At 37.9% G+C, this 20,298-nt stretch overlaps 1 protein-coding gene and 1 long non-coding RNA gene across 2 annotated transcripts in view; one reads left to right on the top strand and one right to left on the bottom strand.

Moving 5' to 3' along the window:
• Positions 1-1,248: 1,248 nt before the first annotated feature.
• Positions 1,249-20,298, bottom strand: part of LOC127179785 (uncharacterized) — a 78,733-nt gene continuing 59,683 nt past the window's right edge. The window contains exons 2-4 of the long non-coding RNA XR_007829552.1: positions 18,179-18,263; positions 14,799-14,904; positions 1,249-1,314 (exon numbers count right to left, since the gene is read on the bottom strand). This is a non-coding gene — a long non-coding RNA (uncharacterized LOC127179785). The remainder of the gene's footprint in view (positions 1,315-14,798; positions 14,905-18,178; positions 18,264-20,298) is intronic.
• On the top strand, positions 2,703-8,126 carry si:dkey-87k14.1 (leucine-rich repeat transmembrane protein FLRT2). Its single transcript, XM_051133505.1, has 2 exons — positions 2,703-3,201; positions 5,595-8,126. The coding sequence occupies exon 2, from the start codon at positions 6,024-6,026 to the stop codon at positions 8,010-8,012; it is 1,989 nt and encodes a 662-aa protein (XP_050989462.1). The 5' UTR covers positions 2,703-3,201; positions 5,595-6,023; the 3' UTR covers positions 8,013-8,126.

The following is a 20,298-nucleotide window of genomic DNA, read 5'->3' as shown; positions in this document are numbered from 1 at the left end:
CATCTGTCATTGATTGGGTGAACGTAACTGTAACTAAATAGCAGAAACCCAATAATCCCAGCACTGGATTTGACTGATGTTTCATGTGAGGCAGCAAGCATCAAAAGATTAAAGGACTGATCTTGAGCAGATTCATGTCTGTGTGCTTTGTGTCGGTTAAAACAAATCGGTATTGGTTTGATGGTTCATTAAAGGGGCGTGCGTATCCTTTCGCTTTTGCTCTGAGGAAAGAGGCGGTTAAGGTTGAGCCACGAGAGGAAATGAGTTACTGATCTTTCTAGATCGTGATCGCTCTCGCCTTCCATGACCCATTCGCAGAAACTTTTCTTTGCAAACGGATTTAAGCCAGAAACAAATTAACTTTCGTGTAAAATATCTTTCGATTCATTTTTTCATCTTATTGCACCATTTGAATAAATCATGATAGCGACGAAGTTGAACCCTTATTATATGAGTGTTTCATCTCAGCATGTGGCCTTTGCTTTTTTCAACTCTTATGCACTTGAAGAGTGCTTGATTACACCTCTCACTTCCATCTCACTATAAAAATAGCATAATTTGCCTATTTGTTACACAAAAGGCTATTAACTGAGTTTGTAATCAACAGATTATCGGGTGTTAATCAAATAAATCATACAAGATTATCAACTGTACTACTGGACACGCTATAACATTTAACTAAATTTCAAGGGCGAAGCATCTCTGTGTGTCTCCAATGGCAGTCTGGAATAGCATATAAGTGGAGCGGAATGAGAGATTCCCTACTCTGCATTAAATAATGGAAACATCATAAACGCATAATAATAATATTAAAAAATAATTTGGGAAAAATACTTTTTAATCTGACTTTCCATTAAGAATAACATCCCTCTGTGTTCTCCCAGTGGTTCATATCATGGGCAGTTTAACTTTATGTGATTAATTTACAACAAAACATAAGAAAACATACATAGTTATTTCCAAAAACATTTTCTGTTCTGCATTTAATAACGACATTTGATGAACTGATCAGCTAATTTATTTGTGCGAATTGGAACGTGTGCAAAAATAGTGGGTGATTGGAGGACACAAAGGATACACTTGATGCCGATGCCGATGCCAAAATAGGCCGAATGAAGGATGTGAAACGAAGGCTGCCTTCCAAGGATGCTTTAAATTGAGATGGTCTTCAACAGCTCTTGATGTGGCAGTCGACATATGCAGCCTTACTAGGATGAAGGTTTCCTATTAAGAAGCACCCTTCCGCTTCTAGCTTAAAGCATTCTATATTCCCTCGGCTCCACTCCAGGTTTTCCGCTTCCCACTCCCTGCTCACTGGTGAGAGAAACCAAACGGATTGCATGGGAAGATGTATTTTATAAGGTATAACAAAATCGTATAAATTCTTACAATGTGATTTGTCATACAAATAGTTACAAACTGCAGAGAGACAATGTTGGAGAAACAGCTTTGAATAGTCAAGAGCCTGTATGGTACCACAAACAATCACGGAGAGATAGAAAACAACCATACTCTGGCGTTCAAAAACTTGCAAAACAAAACTGGTAAAAATCACAAATCTGCACTTCCATTCTTAATTTATAGAGGGTTTGCACTTACGTCACGATTTGCTCAGTTACACTGATATGCGGCCATATACTCAGATGTAAACAACAGCATGGATTGCATGGTTGAATATGTTGTTCTGCTAATTTATGCTGTCTAAACTACGGAAAAAATGTGTGAAAGCTGTTAAAGGACTTATTAAGCAGGAAAGGCACAGTATTTTGTCAAACTAAAGTTAATAGGTGGTAAAGATATGTACGAGCAGTATTAATTATGATATTAGCCCTTCCTGACCGGAAATAGAACAAGCACGAATGTTGTCAAGATTCTTGCCCTGGAATCCTGGTTCAGTTTGGCCAACCACAAACGCCTTTTGTTCCTCAGAAAATGTTTTGCACACTTCTCCTTGATTTGTTATAACTTTTGGTAGTCTCCAAATGTTTTTCCCAGTCCGACCTATTAGTACAGTCCAAAACATGACAATAATTGATTTTAAGCAGCAATAATCAGCCACATATCCTAGTTTCGTTCGGTTCTGTAGCATTGTTTACATTCAGTGTTGGCGACTGATGACACCTACTGTAGTGAAAACACTATTATGCGATAGAAATTAGGGCTTTATGATTCTGACCAAATAATTAATTATTTTATCATTTATTTAACGAATAAAATATAAGTGACTGATAAAAACGTAATAGCAGCGTTACTGATCACGCTACTATTATAATTAGTCTTACACCAGAGTATTGAAACTCGCCCGATTGGCTGCTGCAATTGCATTGCTCAACAGACATGTCTGTGATTGGTTGCAATGCTTCAACACTGCAAAAACACTGTGTGAATAGAAAACTACGCCAGTAAATTAAAAAAAAAAAAAAAAAACTATGGCAGTAGATGTAAACGTAACCATGTCATTGCATTTTTTTCATATCCATACTACTGATTATCGGTCGATTAATTGTGCAGCGCTTCGGAGTTACAGAAATAATTAAATATAATCAATTCAACACAAAAACTAAAATTCATAATTGCGATATCGAGCAAAAACTAAATGCACTGAAAGCAGAACAGAAAATAGGAGAGCAGAGAGAGAGAGAGAGAGAGAGAGAGAGAGAGAGAGAGAGAGAGAGAGAGAGAGAGCGGGCTATCAAATGAATTCATTACTGCAATTCCTCCCATAGGTTCCAAAGGGAAACGGAGCTCAGTGCATTTGGAATAAACAATCAGATGAAACCAATTATGGTAGAGGAATCGGACTCCAATCAAGAAGAAGTGTAACATCTTTGGTTGCGAGACTGTGAGAGAAGTGTGTATGTGTGTGCGAGAGAGAGAGTGAACGAGAGTAGGGAGTCCAGTGCGCTCCGGGCATTTGGTGAAGGAAGCGCGGAACTCAGAAGCGCATCTGCGGGATTGAAGCAGCGGCTCTCGGACGCATCATGTTGCGCAGACACTTCAAATCCTCCCCAGGATCAACCGCTCGACAAAATGACGCTTTTTAGACCATCCGGACTAAAGGATTGTCGGGCTGACTCTGTTAGGGGTCTGGAATTATTTTTTAGTTTATCTGGGGGATGTTTATTCTGAGAACTCGTACCGGAGAAGAGACTAGACGACTTTAAAATGCTGCCTAGATGGGTCGAAGCCTCTTCAGAAAAGGTGAGGACTAAAAGGAAAAAACACGTTTAGAGAGTAAAGATGTTTGTGGTAATAAATCAATTTCAAGATTGTATTAATTGCGCTCTTGCGAGAAACTTCTTGCATAACAGCCGTTATATCTGCTATTCCTAAATTACATTAAAACAATCCTCTAAAAGTAGGTTAGAAAACAACAGTAACGCGAAAAAAAAAACAAAAAAAAAAAAACGGCAATACATTTACTGAATATTTTAGGCATGGCATTTGGTGCCTGTATATTCTGCAGTTCATGGCTGTATTGTATGTCATTTACTCTTTTAATACTAATATAACAGTCTACATTGACTGAATTGTGCTCAGTATATTATAAAGTACACGGCAGATTATAGTAAATCTGCCGTGCACTTTATAATATAGACTACTGAGCACAATTCTAAGAAAGGTGGAAAAATAGAAAGCCACATGATAAATTGAAGTTAAACAAAATTGCCCTCAAAATAAACCATGACAAAAAAAGTCTCAGCCTCACTGTTATACACAATAAACATATTCATACTTTTCATTTCCCCCCAAAATGATTATTTTTTTTACAATGACATATATCTAATGCATTTTTAACATACTGGTTACCTTACCTTTAATCAGTTTACATGCTATTGATGTAGCAGCCTACAAATTTAAAAAGAGTAACATTTTTTATAGTGCTCAAACACAAATTCTCTCACAAATAGGAGGAGAAAGAGGTAAATCAGAGCATTTCAAAAGTGTGTTTATAGCAGTGAGATGTCAAGCACTTCCATGTGTGATTTTCCATGTGTGCATAACCACACCACTGCTCAAATCAGCTGTATGCTATCTGCACTTGAGCCATTTTCTAAATGAACAAATCCTGAACAGCACTGTATAATAATAGCTGAACTCCTGGATCAATCTATCCAACTAGTAAGTAAAGGCTGGCGTGAACAAATGGCTTTCACTATTATACTGGACCTTGGTTTGTTCAATACATACATAACATCATAAAAGAAAGAAAAAAATAATCCTGCAAGATAATTTTTCCTTTACCGAGACATATAGCAAGAGAGTACGAAGTCTTTTTCGCAGAGAAAGATTTTCTCACAAAGAAATGTACACTTTCAGAATATAATAGAATAGAATTTTTATATCCATACAGCAAGGCCAGTGAAAACTGTACAGTAGGTACAGATAACCATTGTACATGAAAAACTAAACAAAATAGTGCTAAAACAAAAAAAGAACAATAATACAAAATACAGCACACAATCTGCAGACAGTTAGTAGATGGTGAGGAATAGGCAAAGGCATGTGAGGCCTCAGTGAAGACTGGAATATTAATATACAAAGATGAAAGATTCAAAATGGCTAAAACAAAATGAATTACGAAATCTGCACATCCACTAGCAATATTCAGGCCATCAGGCTGACATTCATTACATCTTGTAACCTGACATGATTACATAACTTGTAACCTTTATCCTCTACCATGTAAAATGCCCAATGATCCAACCCATAATTGATCTGTCTAAAGGCTGTGCGTAAAGGAGACTGCTGCTAAAATGGCAGATGCATCTCATGAGAGGATTCAGAGAGATGCCAGTGTCTTATTGACTATATCTTATTTTCTGCATCATGGACAGGGCTGTGTTTCTTTCCCGTTCAAACTCATGCACTCTTCGCTGATTTAATAGTGCAGTTCTCGCTGTCCCCAGGTTCAGAATCATTATTACTGAGAGCAGAAGTCTGTGCCAGAGCATTGGAGAACAGACCTGTCCATCATCGTGGCATTTGACAGATTAAACACCTCAGTGCCCTTTACAAGTCTGAGAGCGCAGAGATGCTGATGTCGCCAGTCACCACTCTCTCCTCACGGAGAGCAAGTGTGGAGCAGTGTCCTGCTTTATTGCTTGCTGCTTTTCTTTCTCTTATTGTCAATTAAACTTGTGTTTTTTGTTTTTTTAAACAGACAGTTCAAACTCTAAATTCTGATTGGATTAGTCATGTTTACACATTTAATATTATTATTAATCCAGTAAACTTCCATGCTACTTGCAACCGTAAACAGCCTACAGTGAAGATAATGCACAATATTAGGTACTTAGAAGAAGAATAGTTCTTCTAGTAGAAAAAGTCGAAGAAAGACTAAAACAATGCTGTTGCAGTAATCCACTTGAATTTGTTACAGTTGGGTATGGTAAAATCAGTGTAAATTCAAGTGGATTATTATAGCTTATGTTTCAGTTAATGCTAAGGCCCACTGTAGCTGTTTCACTTGGCTGACATCAAAATCGCATGTTGTGTTAATATACAGATGCATATTTTCCTGTAAAAATGTTTTGGAAATAGCTTTGACATTGAAATAACATGTCATCTGTTTTTATTCTCTGTTAAAATAGGTAAGTGGCTCAAAATGCTACTTGTGAGGAAGGTCGTGCCTTACGAGAATCGTCCAGCTGTGACGAGAGAGGAGGTCGTCTTCGATGAGTCCTCCATACTTGCTGCTCTGGCCCTCACACTTTGAAATCGTCCCTCCCTAAACTCAGAGTGACAATGTGATGAGCTCTGCTATCATTTCCAGCCCAAGCATGGACGGAGGGATGAGAGGGAGTCGCACGAGTTAATGAGACTATTGCTCTTGTGTTGGGGAGCTTAGGACAGGCAATTACAGGAGGATTACCCAGCCACTTCAACATCGCATACTCTCCACCGAGGCGAGCTTCGAGATCCGCTAAGAACTCCAGTGTGGTGGATTTTATTTGATTTTTTTGCCCTTTTTAATTACGTGCACTGTTGTTGTCGTCTGAAAGTTTGCAAAGTTTTACAAAATGGAGGTACAGATCCGAATGTGGAATAAAGACCTGCCTACTCTGATCAGCCCGTGGATACCGATACTTCTGGGTCTTCACATGCACTTCTCCTGGGCCACAACCTGTCCGGAGGAGTGCCGCTGTGACAGGACCTTTGTTTACTGCAACGAGAGGAGTCTAACGTCAGTGCCTCTGGGGCTAGGAGAGGGTTATAAGACCCTCTACCTCCACAACAATCAAATCAACAATGCTGGATTTCCTCTGGAAATGCACAATGTTGCCTCTGTGGAGACGGTGTATCTCTATGGCAACCAGCTTGACGAATTCCCTGTCAATCTTCCCAAAAACGTGCGGGTGCTCCACCTGCAGGAGAATAACATTCAGACGGTGTCCCGGGCCGCCCTCGCACAGCTGCTACGCCTGGAGGAGCTCTATCTGGATGACAACTCCATCTCCACCGTGGGTGTGGAGGAGGGGGCCTTCAGGGAGGCCATCAGTCTCAAGACCCTCTTCCTTACCAAGAACCACCTGAGCAGCGTCCCCATCGGGCTGCCTGAGGAGCTGAGAGAGCTGCGGCTGGATGAGAACCGCATCGCATTTATAGCAGAGGATGCGTTTGAGAATGTGACGGGCCTTGAACTCCTCCTCCTGGACGGGAACTTGCTCACGGACGAGGGCATCGCCCCCGGGGCTCTCCAGACCCTCGTTAATCTCAAAACCTTGTCGTTGGCGCGTAACTCCCTCACGGTTCCGCCTCCTAATCTGCCGGCCGAGTTTCTAGTCAAGCTCAACTTGCAGGATAATCAGATGAATGAGATTCCTTTGACAGCCTTTCGCGGCCTCCACCGCTTGGAGAGACTGGATATTTCAAACAACCAGCTGCAGTCTCTCACACAGGGGGTCTTTGACGGCCTCCATGGTCTGAGACAGCTCACTGTTCGAAACAACCTTTGGCTCTGTGACTGCGACATTAAATGGGTCATACTGTGGTTAAAATCCCTGCCAGCTACCCTCAATGTCCGTGGCTTCATGTGCCAGAAACCAGAGAGGGTACGTGGCATGGTAATCAGAGAGCTAACCCTGGAGCTCATCCAGTGTCCTAACAGCACCGCCACAGTCCCACAGCCCACACTGCTCTCTTCCTCCACCGCTGAGTCAGCCACTCAAACGGCTTTCACACCCGCACATTCCCGGCCTACACCCAGCCCTCCACGTCTCACGCTTCCACCACCGACCGCAAGCGAAGACGGCGAGCAGAGGACGGTCGACACGATCGACCCGATGCAGGAATCGCTGCGAGTTTCCTTCGCGGTGCTAAACGGTTCGTGCATTCAGGTAAGCTGGGTGTCGACGTTCACCGTCACGGCCTACAAGGTGACCTGGGTCAAGCTGGGTCACAGTTTGATAACCGGCCCCATGCAGGAGTCACTCGTGCAGGGTGAACGTGAAGGAATCACACTGACAAACCTGGAGCCCAAGTCCACTTATCGCATTTGCGTGGATCCGTTGGACGCGTTCAATAACTACCACCCGGGAGATGATACAATTTGCTCAGAGGTGACAACAAAGTCTGCTTCCTTTCACTCTGGCGATAACGCCACTGGGCCCGAGCAGGCGACCCAGCAGGACCCCAGCTCGCCTTTCCTACTGGCTGGCCTGATTGGCGGGGCGGTGCTTGTAGTCCTGGTGGTCTTGTTGAGCATATTCTGCTGGCACATGCACAAGAAGGGAAGGTCAGAGTCGTCAAAATGGAAATACAGCCGGGGCAGAAGAAAAGATGACTACTGCGAAGCAGGGACTAAAAAGGATAACTCTATTCTAGAAATGACTGAAACGAGCTTTCAGATAGTTTCTTTGAATAACGAACAGCTGCTCAAAGGGGACTTTCGCATTCAGCCAATTTACACCCCTAATGGGGGAGTTGGATTCAGAGACTCTCAAAGGAGAAACAATAGCACAGCGTACTGCAAAAACAGTGTTCCAGAGTCTGATACATGCCATAAATGATGATTTTAAACAGATAATGTCCTTTGTATTTAGATCTGACTTCTAAACGCACTGTATTTCAAAAGACTGTATAATATTGTAATTTATATTCTGAACAATATCGCCTTCCTTTTTTATCGCTTAGTAAAACTAAAATGATTTATGAATATTTAGTTTCTATGTTGTATTACTACAATCCAAGCTCATGAAGATATAGTAAGTCAATCTTAGCAATCAGCAATCAAGCACAAATCAATGTCAAGTGCCCCATTTTTTACAATATATATTTGTAAGTTAAAAGTAGGAAATGAAATGGACAGTATGTGTGTCTGTTTAAAGAGGAGTGAAAAAGAGCAAGCAGTTCTGACTACTACCACAAGGTGGTGTCTCTTCTCATCTCCACTATTAATTTGAGACCACAAGCCACACTCTTTGATCCAGTATCTCACATCTTTACCTAACAGCTCAGTTCATAAAGACTGAACACAGACAGTTCCTGCCAAATATCTGAAAACAAACCTTGGTTGATGCAGGACTAGAATTATATTAGGAAATTCTGCATCAGGGCTGATTTCCTTTGCTGTCCTCCTGTACAAGACATAAAATGTCCTGCTTTCTCACACCGCAGCACATGTGCTACAATGAGCAAAATATCTTTACCACAATATTTAGTGCTGTTATTCAACATTTGCATAAGAATTGCATTCAAGCTAAAGGAAATTTAGAGGCTAAATTTCTGGCATTTGCTTGTGTAGTGCATTAATTTCAGTTGAAAAGAAAGTCTGTATGAACACAGTGAAGTCAACACATTACAGGTCCACCTCAATCAAATGATTTTAAGGCTCTGCTCTTTGTTTTACAAATTTAAATCATAGGGAGAATAACTAAACCAAGCATAAGAGCTGGTTTCCTTGTTAGTTTACAGTTCTTAGAACAAATGAGAGCCATCTACTAACCTTAAGGGAACATTCTGTGCCTTTTTGGGAAATACATGTGCCTGCATGCTAAAAACGTTTTCGACACTATTCAGCTTGAACCTGCTAAAAGCTGGAATTAAGGTGTTACTAATCAGACTTAAAACAACTTTTAAACACGTCCCTTGAAACCCACATGTGCGCTATAACTATTTTTGACATTTCGCTCAAATTAACATAATGCAGTTAACTTTGATATTTGTTCCCCTGTATTATCCGCACACCCAGTACACTCCCTAGCAGCAAGTGAAGACTGCAGCATTATTATGGCTTTGAAATGAGATCTTCTCAGAGCTCTGAGCAGGTGTCAATGAGCCATAGCACAGCAATAAACAAGGCTCTAGAGTTAATACCACCACTGACCAGTTTTACGACAATTCTTCGCCTGATCTGACCCGTTTCCCACATCCAAACCATACTCCATGAAAGCATGATGCTATACATGCAGTCCTTTCTCTTTATATCACGGCTTAATTGCTTATAACATTTATGACATGTATGCGTGAAGCGATTTACAAGTACCCATAACAAGGGTTGATGTGACTGTAAGTACTGTATTGCAGCTAGACTAGAATTTTTATTTTTAAATTATTTGAACTGTATATTATCCAAAAAAACTTACACTAAGGGGGGAAAAAAGTCTGTTAATGACGTACAACACAATAGCAATAAGTCAAACATATCAACAATATTACAGTAATATTAATACTGAAATCCTCTAAGGTAATTTTTACTACAGATGATAACTAGAAGCTGGTAGATGCGTTTGTGCAAAGCCAGCGAGAGCAAGTCTGCAGTCTGATATAACAGACATGAAAGTAGCACTGTTTTTGGTTATGGAGTTGCCATAAACAAGAGTAAATATTTGGAAATATCAGACCTTTGAATACTACAATTGACCAATCAGATTCAAGCATTCCAGAGAGCCGTGCAATTACCAGTGTTAACAAAATGAAGCTCATCATATTGTTTCATCAAAAAAATAATATCAAGCATGCATACTGAAACAATTTTTCCCCCCGATATTCAAGGATAATCAAATATCATGCCAAATGAAAGAAAAGGTTTCTTTCTTTCTTTCTAAAAGGGTCTACATTTACATCATATATAGATAGAACTAGGTTATTTTTTGATGGATTGCATCATTAGTTTGGCTTCACAGTATCTGAGTAGTGCAATTTTGTGGCTAATAATTTACATGCATAAATAACACAATAAACTCACACCCGGAGCTCCTCAGCATGACCTTTCACTCCCATCAGGCAGTGTGTGCGTGAGACAGTAATTAGCCATTAAATCGGTACATCTGGGCCCTCCAGCTGTGTGGTCAACTCTAAATGAGCTAGAGAATAAACCATCATTCTTTACCTCTTGCTGTCCCACTGCAGAGACCCAGAGAGAGGCCAGGAGCGCCGCACTGCTTTATGAGTTCAGGCGTCGGGTTCAGAGCAGCACCCATTTGTAATCATAAACAAATATTGGAGAGAACCATCTGACTGCACGCTTCATTACAATCAATTCATACAGCAATTCCATTATTATTGCCGGTGTCCATACACCCATCTCAGAAAGCTATTCTCTTCACTGCAGGCTGGGGGATTTTTTTTTGGTAGATTTTCCATAATGGAAGAACTCATACCATCCATAGACATTCCTAGTTAACATGATTTGACTGAGAATATTTTATCAACTTTAGTTTTTCTCTGTATTATTTATACAAGTGCCTTTATATAAACAATGTGTTTCACATTTCTGCCTTTTAAAATTAGTTGTGATTTTACTTAGATTTTCTGTTATTCATTCCTGGTTAAGATGATTTGACAGCACTTGTGGCATAATGTGGAATACAACCAAAATTACCATCTGCTCTTTTTTAAAAAGCACATATCAATAAATTTTACATTTCTCATGGTTTCCAAAGTATACCCACAAGATGTAAACAACAACGTGATGGTTACAACCCTAAAATGTCTTTAAAAATGATGAAAACCCTTTAACAGCTTTAATTTTTAAATTATTAAAACTTGTGTATTATTTATGTAAGTGCCTCACATTTCTACTTTCAAGTGCCTCACATTTCTACTTTTAAATTCTTTCAAAAATTGGCCTGGATGTTTCCTTTTTTTTTTTTTTTGTAATCAACATGCTGTGAACTGAGCTTAACTTTTATTGAACCTGGAATATTCCTTTAAAAAGTTTCTGACCTCTGGTGTTATCGGAGGTCATTTACCAACATGATCTCTTCGAGATGGGCATGGACGTGAATTGAGAGACGCTGTGATGGCAGACAGACGTGGGTGGCTGCCTGGGATATTAATTTCAGCATGCCTGAGGGTTGTAGCGGACCTGATCTGTCACAATGGGCCTGAACTACACCCTAAGGTGAAGGAAACAGTTGGGTGTGTAGGAATGAATTGAATAAACACAGCGTAACGTGAGCCGATAGTGGAAACCAAGTCAGCTGAACAAATTACCCACCTACCCTATTGTGCAAAGCTGTGCAGCATCAAAAGAGCTTGAGGAACCAAAACGCAGTCCATAAATGTTTCCTATCCACTGCACAAGTCGCCACAACTTTGATTAGTGTTATACATTTGCTGTAAGGGTTTGTGTGTCTGCAGTACAGCTAATATATAAAAAGCGAGGTTAAAAATAAGTCATCATACAGGCCAGTCTTCAACAGCAGGATGTGCTAATATTGACAGGTTTCACACTTTGCCATGATTGCTGGTTTCCTGAGTTAGACCTCTGATCATTACATCTGATTCACAGGGGGTCATTAAATCCATTGTTTGCCTCTAATAACGGAGGAAGCCATTTTCAAACACACATATTCTACACACATATAGAACAGTCCCATAAATCATTAAAAAAAACAAAGTGGATTCTCATTTAAAAGAAAAAAAAAGAAGTCGAGTTTACCGTTGATATAATTAGAACATGCAATGGACCATTACTCACCCTCATGTTGTTTCAAACCCCTAAGACCTTCGTTCATCTTCGGAAAACAAATTAAGATATTTTTGATGAAATCCGAGAGCTTTCTTACCCTGCATAGACAACAATGCAACTACCCAGTTCAAGGCCCAGAAAGGTAGTAAAGACATAGATAAAATAGTCCATGTGACATCAGTGGTTCAACCTTAATGTTATGAAGCTGTGAGAATTCTTTTTGTGCACAAAGAAAACAAATATAATGACTTTATTCAACAATTTCTTCTCTTCCATGTCAGTCTTTAAAGTGTTCACGAATACTATGATGCAGAAAGCAGGGTCAAAAAGCTCTTGGATTTCATAAAAAAATATCTTCATTTGTGTTCCGAAGACGAATGAAGGTTTTGCGGGTTTGGAACGACATGAGGGTGAGTAATTAATGACAGAATTTTCCTTTTTGGTGAACTATCCATATAACATTATTGTAAAATGTTACACTCTAAAAAATACTAGGTTCAGCCTGTTGGGTCATTTTATCTGGTTATTTTAAATATTTTTACCCAGGTGCTGGGTAGTTTTTCTGGACGCTAAAATTGCTTTATTATTATTATTATTATTATTTTTTTTTTTAACCGAAATGCATTTTCAGCTTGTTGTGTAACTTGTTGGGTTATTTTTAATATTTTTTACCCAGGTGCTGGGTAGTTTTTCTATAACTCAGCTGCTTTGTCATTTTTATTGTTAATACAAATGATGAACCCCCTCACACACCAGTCAGTGGAACCCAATGTGGGGTACGCCAAAACAGTTAAAACCAGTTACATTTTTCAACGGTCATTTTGTGTTGAGAGAAAACCTGAATGAAGGGAAACTATCTGAATCAAATAAGGTTTGTATTACATTGTATTCCTTTCAAATTACCACTGTATAAATAGAAAACCAAAGTCTCACATTCTGACGTCTCACATTTTTCCTTTTTTTTTTTTGTTTAAATGTATGTCGCAGCTAACGTCTGCTTGGAACGCTAGCCTTCTACAAACACAGCATTCACCGGATTCAAAGCAAACAATGCGCCAGTGCCACTGTGGAAGTTTCATCTCCCGCCAAACGAATGCAACGAATGCGCGGCCAGACGTGACTTCGCTGTTATATTTAACAAAGTTACTGTGCGCACCACTGACTACAATATGCGCGCTATTGATAGTGCGTGCTATTGTTGCAGCCGTGGTCGCGCTTTGTGTTTGACGGTTTGAAACTCTGACAGACAAGATGGCACGAGGTAAAGCTGTTTTTGATGTAACTTTTTAAAGATGAATATGTCAAGAATATAAGTAATTTAATGAAATGGAACAGCTTCTGATAACAATTTTCTTCCCACAGATTCCCAATGGCTGCTCTTGCTGCTCCTGTCAAGTCCTAATACATTTACTGAATATTTTGAAGATTTTATGAGTGTAAAAGATCTGACATTGAATAAAAAATATTGTATGAACTGTTCTTGCCCTACACTCTTAAAATAAAGGTTTTTTATTTGGCATCAATGGTTTTGTGACAAACCTTGAACATTCACAAAACCTTTCAAATGCAGGTTCTGTATAGTCGAAAAAGGCTTTAGATTTTTTAAAATGTGACCCTGGACCAAAAAAACAGTCATAATGATCATTTTTTTTAAACTGAGGTTTTTACATCATCTAAAACCTGTATGGACAGAATAAATAAGCTTTCCATTGATGTATGGTTTGTTAGGATATAACAATATTTGGCCGAGATACAACTATTTGAAAATCTGGAATCTGAAGGTGCAAAAAAATCAAAATATTGAGAAAATCGCCTTTAAAGTTGTCCAAATGAAGTTTTTAGCAATGCATATGACTAATCAAAAACAAAGTTGATATACTGACGGTAAGAAATTTACAAAATATCTTAATGGAACATGATCTTTACTTAATATCCTAATCATTTTTGGCATAAAAGAAAAATCGATCATTTCGACCCATACAGTGTATTTTTGGCTATTGCTACAAACATACCTGTGCTTTTTAAGACTAGTTTTGTGATCCAGGGTCTCAAATGTTCTTCAAAATGGTTCTTTGGGGAACCAAAAATGGTCCCTCTATAGCATCACTCCAAAAACACCCTTTTATAAAGTAGATTTAAGAGTAGGCCTACATTTTTTTAATTTCGTATGAAAAACCTTCGATAGGTTAACTGACTGAGCACTATGTCAAAAAACAACCCAGCAAATGGGTTAATGTATAAAACCCAACAAGCTGCGACAAAATAACCCAGAAATGGTTGTTTTTAACCCATCATTTTTTGGAGTGTACCAAAAACACAAAGCTGAAAAACAGAACTGAGGGGAGATCTTTCCAAGAGAATATCATTTTCCATATGGTAGAGCTAAATGGGAGCCGATTATGGTGCAAAACAACAAATTAGCAACAGTGAGATGGTTTCAATACCGTTTTTCCTTCTCTTGTCTTCTTAAGCCCAAATAAAACAATTTATTATTTAGCAACGTGGGCGTTTCATATAACACCATGATTTGGTTGTGTAAAATTGCATTTCCAATTACTCAACGGATTAAGCTTTTGTTTAAGAGCCAAATAAATAGAATGAACTGGTATTTGCTGGATAATCCCAACTAATAACAAATCAACTGTGAGCTCCATAGTCTCATTTGAAATGTGGCTATGAATTAAAATGTTAATGTATCATAAAATGGGAAAAAGCACTGCTGTTTTACAACTTTTAGGCTTGCTATGGGAATGACATGCCATATGGGGCATAATGACCAAATCAAAGGAGAATTTGTTGGACGTTCTCGATCTTTCAGAATCAGAGTTACAAATAATGATGTCTAAGAGCGCCAACTAAATTATGCAACAGGGGTGCGTACTTGCCTGCAGGCAGAGCATCACCTGGATGAATAGCTGGACTGATTTTCTCCTAATGTGCACCGCACAGCACTCGCTCTCTTCATTAGACAGCCCTCTTTGATAGATCTGCAAGAAAATTACATATTTTTGATGGATCTGATGCTTATCTGCCATGTTATTGCTGGGGATATTGATGATGGGACTTTTACATTTGTTCTCTTTTGCCTGTATGACCTGCTGTATGAACTCAAACATAGCTCATGCATGAACATGTGTGCACTAACATTCTCATATTTCACTTTTTATGGGCCACAGTGGAGAAGAAAGACACTATGTCCTTGTGCAATTATCAATAATTACATTTCCCTCTAACTGGCTTGCGAGGCAAATATTAGACATAAAAATCTTTCCAACTATTTATGTTAGAAATTCTTGCCTGAACACAATAATCAAGCAATGAAAGCTGATGTGGTGCATTGTGTCTACAATAGAACTGCAGGCAGTCTAGCAGCAGTAGGATGTGTTCATCCATTTGCCCAGAGCTCACATATAATTATCTTATTCATCTTCTCCAGGGCAATAGCACAAAATCTATTGAAAGATGTTCGATTATGCTTCCTGTAGTAGAAAAATGTGACTACAGTGTCTTCTCTGCATAAACTTTTGCCTTATAGTTTTGGATATAGTTTAGAAATGTGAGACTCCTGAAATTGCAATGGAAACCCTGGTGAAAAAACCAGCATATGCTGGTGGGTATGTTTTGATGCTGGAATGCTGGTTAGGTAGGTTTTGATGCTGGTTTAAGCTGGTCCTTTGCTGGTTTATGCTGGTCCTTAGCTGGTTTATGCTGGTCCTTTGCTGGTTCATGCTGGTCCTTGACCAGCAACATGACCAGCAAAAACCAGCAAAGGACCAGCTTAAACCAGCTAAGGACCAGCATAAACCAGCAAAAGACCAGCTTAAACCAGCATCAAAACATACCTACCAGCATGTGCTGGTTTTTTCACCAGGGAATGCAACATTTAAACAAGCAAAAGCATACAGGAATTAAGAAGAAAACTACTGTGTGCATACTTTCCTAGAAAGTAATCACCTGGAGAAACACACTATAAAAAACACATACATACAAACCTTTCCTGATTATTAATATAAATATACACAGTATCAATAAATACATTTACAAATATATAATAACACCAATAACTAATCTATATAAAACATCTTAATCATAAGCTAAATAATATACAATAATAACCTAATATTGGCTAAACAAGCTGCACAAAATGATCCTAATATTGCATATTGTCATTTCACATCACCAGGACCAAAAGAAATGCTATGGTATCTCTAAACTAATAATTTCCTTCTTTTTCACTTTCTATGAGCTTATATAGCAAAGGCAGATTGCTTTTTTATTACTAGGCTTTCCTGCCTCTACTGATCTGTAATGACGGCCCACGCCCAATTCTGTCAGTGCTGATGGTTAATGAGAAACCCATAAGGCAAGGTCTAAAAAGTAATTTGAATCAAATCAGTGTCAAATGAGGATATTGAGAAGCTCCAAGCCTACATTCCTACAAACCAACACACCTCTGACCTCGAGATTCCCTTCCCTTGCCCACTGGCCCCTATCCATGTTATTACAGTTACTCCTTGGAGGGCAGACACTCTATTTATGAGAACTCAAGTACACAGGCAGTTTCAACACTAAATTACACACTAAAGTGAATGGTTGCCATGTTTTTGTGTTTTGAGATTACATTTTATCAAGGATTTTGTAAACAATGTTAACTTTAGAGCATCTCTTGTTCAAAACTACGATGAATCATAAAAAATAACTTCAAAAGTTATTGAAAAAAAAGGTTGAAAAGAAGGTTTTTGAGAAAAAACATTGCAAGATTTTTCTCCATATAGTGGGCTTCAGTGGGAGTCAACGGGGTTGAAGGTCCAAATTGCAGTTTTAACGCAGCTTCAATGGGCTCTACACAATCCCATTGGAAATAGGGGTCTTATCTAGTAAACAATTGGTCGTTTTCTAAAAAATAAATAAATAAATAAAAAAATACTAAAAATGTATATACTGTATATACACAAATGCTAATCTTACGCATTACGTAGTCATATTGGAAAGGTCACGCATGACGTGGGTGGATGTACCGACCCAGTGTTAACAAAGCAACGTGCAAAGAAAGTCAAACAGCATTACAAAAAAGGTAAAACAACGATGTCAGACGATATTGAAGTTGGAGGAGAAAATGAGCTAGAGTTTTTTGCCCTACCCTACCTTTTTGAACTGGAGCACACAGACAAAAAACTAACCACACGTAGCTTTGGGCTGCTACAAAGCAAGCATTTGTGGTTAAAGTATAGAAACGTAAATTTTTCTTAGGAAATGACAGATTGTTTTGTTAGATAAAACTATTATTCATCAGCTGGGATCGTGTTATAGAGTCACGGCAACTTGGACCTTCAACCCACTGATCCCCATTGAAGTCCACTACACTGTAAAAAAAAAAAAATAACTTCAAATTTTAAGTTCAACCAACTTAAATAAGTTTCAACTTGAAATGTTACATTGTACTAAGTCTCAACTTAGATATTTGAGTTGACTAAACTACAAATTTGGTTGGTTAAACTTAAAAGCTGGGCTTGTTATCCAGCTGCCTTAAAATTTTAAGTTGAATCAACTCAAATATACAAGTTGTCACTTAGTACAACTTAACATTTCAAGTTAACTAAACTTTTTTGAGTTGACTAACCATAAAATTTTAAAGGCAGCCAGGTAACAAATTATTTTAAGTTGAGTCAACAAATTTTATTTTTACAGCGTATATGGAGAAAAATCCTGGAATGTTTTCTTCAAAAATCTTAATTTCTTTTTGACTGAAGAAATTAAGACATGAACACCTTGGATGACGTGATTTTTTTATTCTGGCAGTGAACTAATCCTTTAAAATATCTAACCAACTATTATCCATCAAAAATGATGTTATCACTGTATATGGTATCTCAGCAGAGCTCAGCTGATAAATCAACAGTTTTGCGTATCCATTATATTCTTTTTTCAATCAAGATAAAATCGGTAGAACTGATAAGACACTATAACAAACACTGTATTTAATTTCAAAGGCTGCACCCTCCTAAATTCACATTTGTCAGCTGCATACTGTACGTCACTAAGGCTGCCTCATTTCAGAAAAGTAACTATTATGTTTCCAAATTACAATATTTATACCTTACGAGAAATAAGTAAGTTTTCTAAGTTACTTTTCTGAAATGAAACATCCTTAATAATGTATGGAGTTGACAAATGTGACCCCTGGAGTGTGTAACCTTCGAAATAAGATGCAGCTAGACTCTCTTAATATTTTGTAGGCAGAATTGAACTAGATCAAGTTACCTGAACATTACAAGGATATCTGTAACACCTGAAGAAATCGATCCATTAACATTTCAGTTCATCTTGATCTCAGCAGCAGGATTCCCTGGAAGAGAATCAGAATACACAGATACTTTTAAATATCTGTCATAATAAAAAGAACTAAAAATAACTGATTGTTTTCAAACAAGTTTCTTATTTGCTGAACCAATGTTTTTTTTTTTTTTTTTTTTTTTTTAACTGCTCACATAAACATTGTAATTCGGTCTGATAAACTAGAAATTACACACTGCACCTTGAGGATTTTCTGTAGCATTTTTTTACCTGCTCTCAGTGTGAGTCAATTTACTGTGACTCAACAACCCATTTCCTTAGAAGAGTCACCAATAACATGAGCTGTTGGGTACACTGAAGCTGAAATATACACCACTTCAAGTGGATTCAAGGATAGCTTTAAACCCACATTTTTAAACCACAACTATACTGAATTAAGAAAGCTGGGGATTAATCTAAATAATAGGAATTGATTGAAACTCAGCACCCGAACTGCTTGGGAAGAATTAAACTGTGAGGAAGTGTGACTGAAATGTAAAGTGAGGGAGAAAGGAAGGAGAGAGAAAGGAAAAATACACAGAGAGAGAGAAAGAGAGCACAAATAATAGTCTCTGCTGTGCAATCAAAGCTCATGATTAGTTGATAACAGACAAGTCCACAACTGTTGCACTGCGGCCAGTCTTGAAGCAAATGGTAACAATCAGTTACAACAGTCTGTAATCAGTGGTGCTTATAGTGAAAAAATTGGAGAAAAAAAAATACAAAAAAAATTAGTGCAATTAATTAACCATGTCTGTGTAACATTTTATACATTATAAATAAATAAATAATATATTAGAATTTAATTAGATAGATAATATCTTTTTTTCCTTTTACATTTTTATTTATTATTATTATTATTATTATTATTATTATTATTATTATTATTATTATTTATTTATTTATTTATTTTTAATCAGGTGCTGCAGCTAACCTGACACAGCAGCAATAGTGTTTATTTGTATGAAGGCAAAGGAAAAAAAAAAAATCAATAAATGAACATCAACAACAACTTTTACCTTACAGGCTTAGTAACTTCTCAGAAGCTCTGTTCTGGTTGTGGACAGCAGGGAAAAATACCACATAATACTATTAGCTGCATTAAGAGTTAGGGTGCATAATTGTTCATAAATATGGTTATAAAATAAACAAGCTTAGTAACTAAACCTATTTAAGTGTGGATTAGGCATACAAAAAAAGTGTCCAAATACATCTTGGGGCCACATGTGCCAACTTCAAACAAGATTCAGTACAAAACATTGTAGACACAGCTGATGTTTGTGCTTGTGGCTCTGGGCAAGAAAAAGAACAATTGTAATACTAAGCTGACCTTCTATGAATTTTTCACCGAAAATATTAGATGTTACGAGCGCAAAAAATATCACAGTGTTTTCTAGACAGGGATGTGGTGCTCAGCTGTGTGCGTTTGCTTTAAATGAAAGGTTGTGAAATATGTTTGTGTAATCTTCCCAATCGGATTACCGCTTACAGGGCCTACAGGAACAGAAGAGCAGCATCTGAGCTCAGCTGTGTGATTTTAAAATGCATATGTAGCCTGTCACATCATCAAAAAAAATGTTGTGTTTTACAGTAGTGCCAGTTCCTCATCTCGCCAAAGTCAGAGTGCAATTTCACAGAAAAATTCAGATGGATTCATTACACAAAATAAATGATGCTTTCTTGTAGACTATAAATCCTGAGCTTTTTTTCATTTTGAGCTCCAGTTTTGGGACAATCAGATGATGAGTTGGACAGATTTTACACTCCCCGTTTCAGATTATACCTTTCATTCAAGATGAAAAATAGATGTTAGGTAAGCAATAGTTTGAGGCCTAATATATTATAATATAATATAATATACAATAATATACTATACTATAATACAATATAACGTAATATAATATACATGCATTTTGTTTTTGTGTACATCTAACATAAAAGATGATGTTTGCTAGCTAGATGTTTGTTTTTCATGTGTCTTGAATTTGACAGCGACAGTTGTGCCATTATGAATTCCGCTGTGGTTAGTCTGCAAATACATTTGCAGT

Source organism: Labeo rohita, chromosome 17 (assembly GCF_022985175.1).
Source record: "Labeo rohita strain BAU-BD-2019 chromosome 17, IGBB_LRoh.1.0, whole genome shotgun sequence".
NCBI classification, from domain to species: Eukaryota; Metazoa; Chordata; class Actinopteri; order Cypriniformes; family Cyprinidae; genus Labeo; species Labeo rohita.
This window is presented reverse-complemented; position numbering and strand designations above follow the sequence as displayed.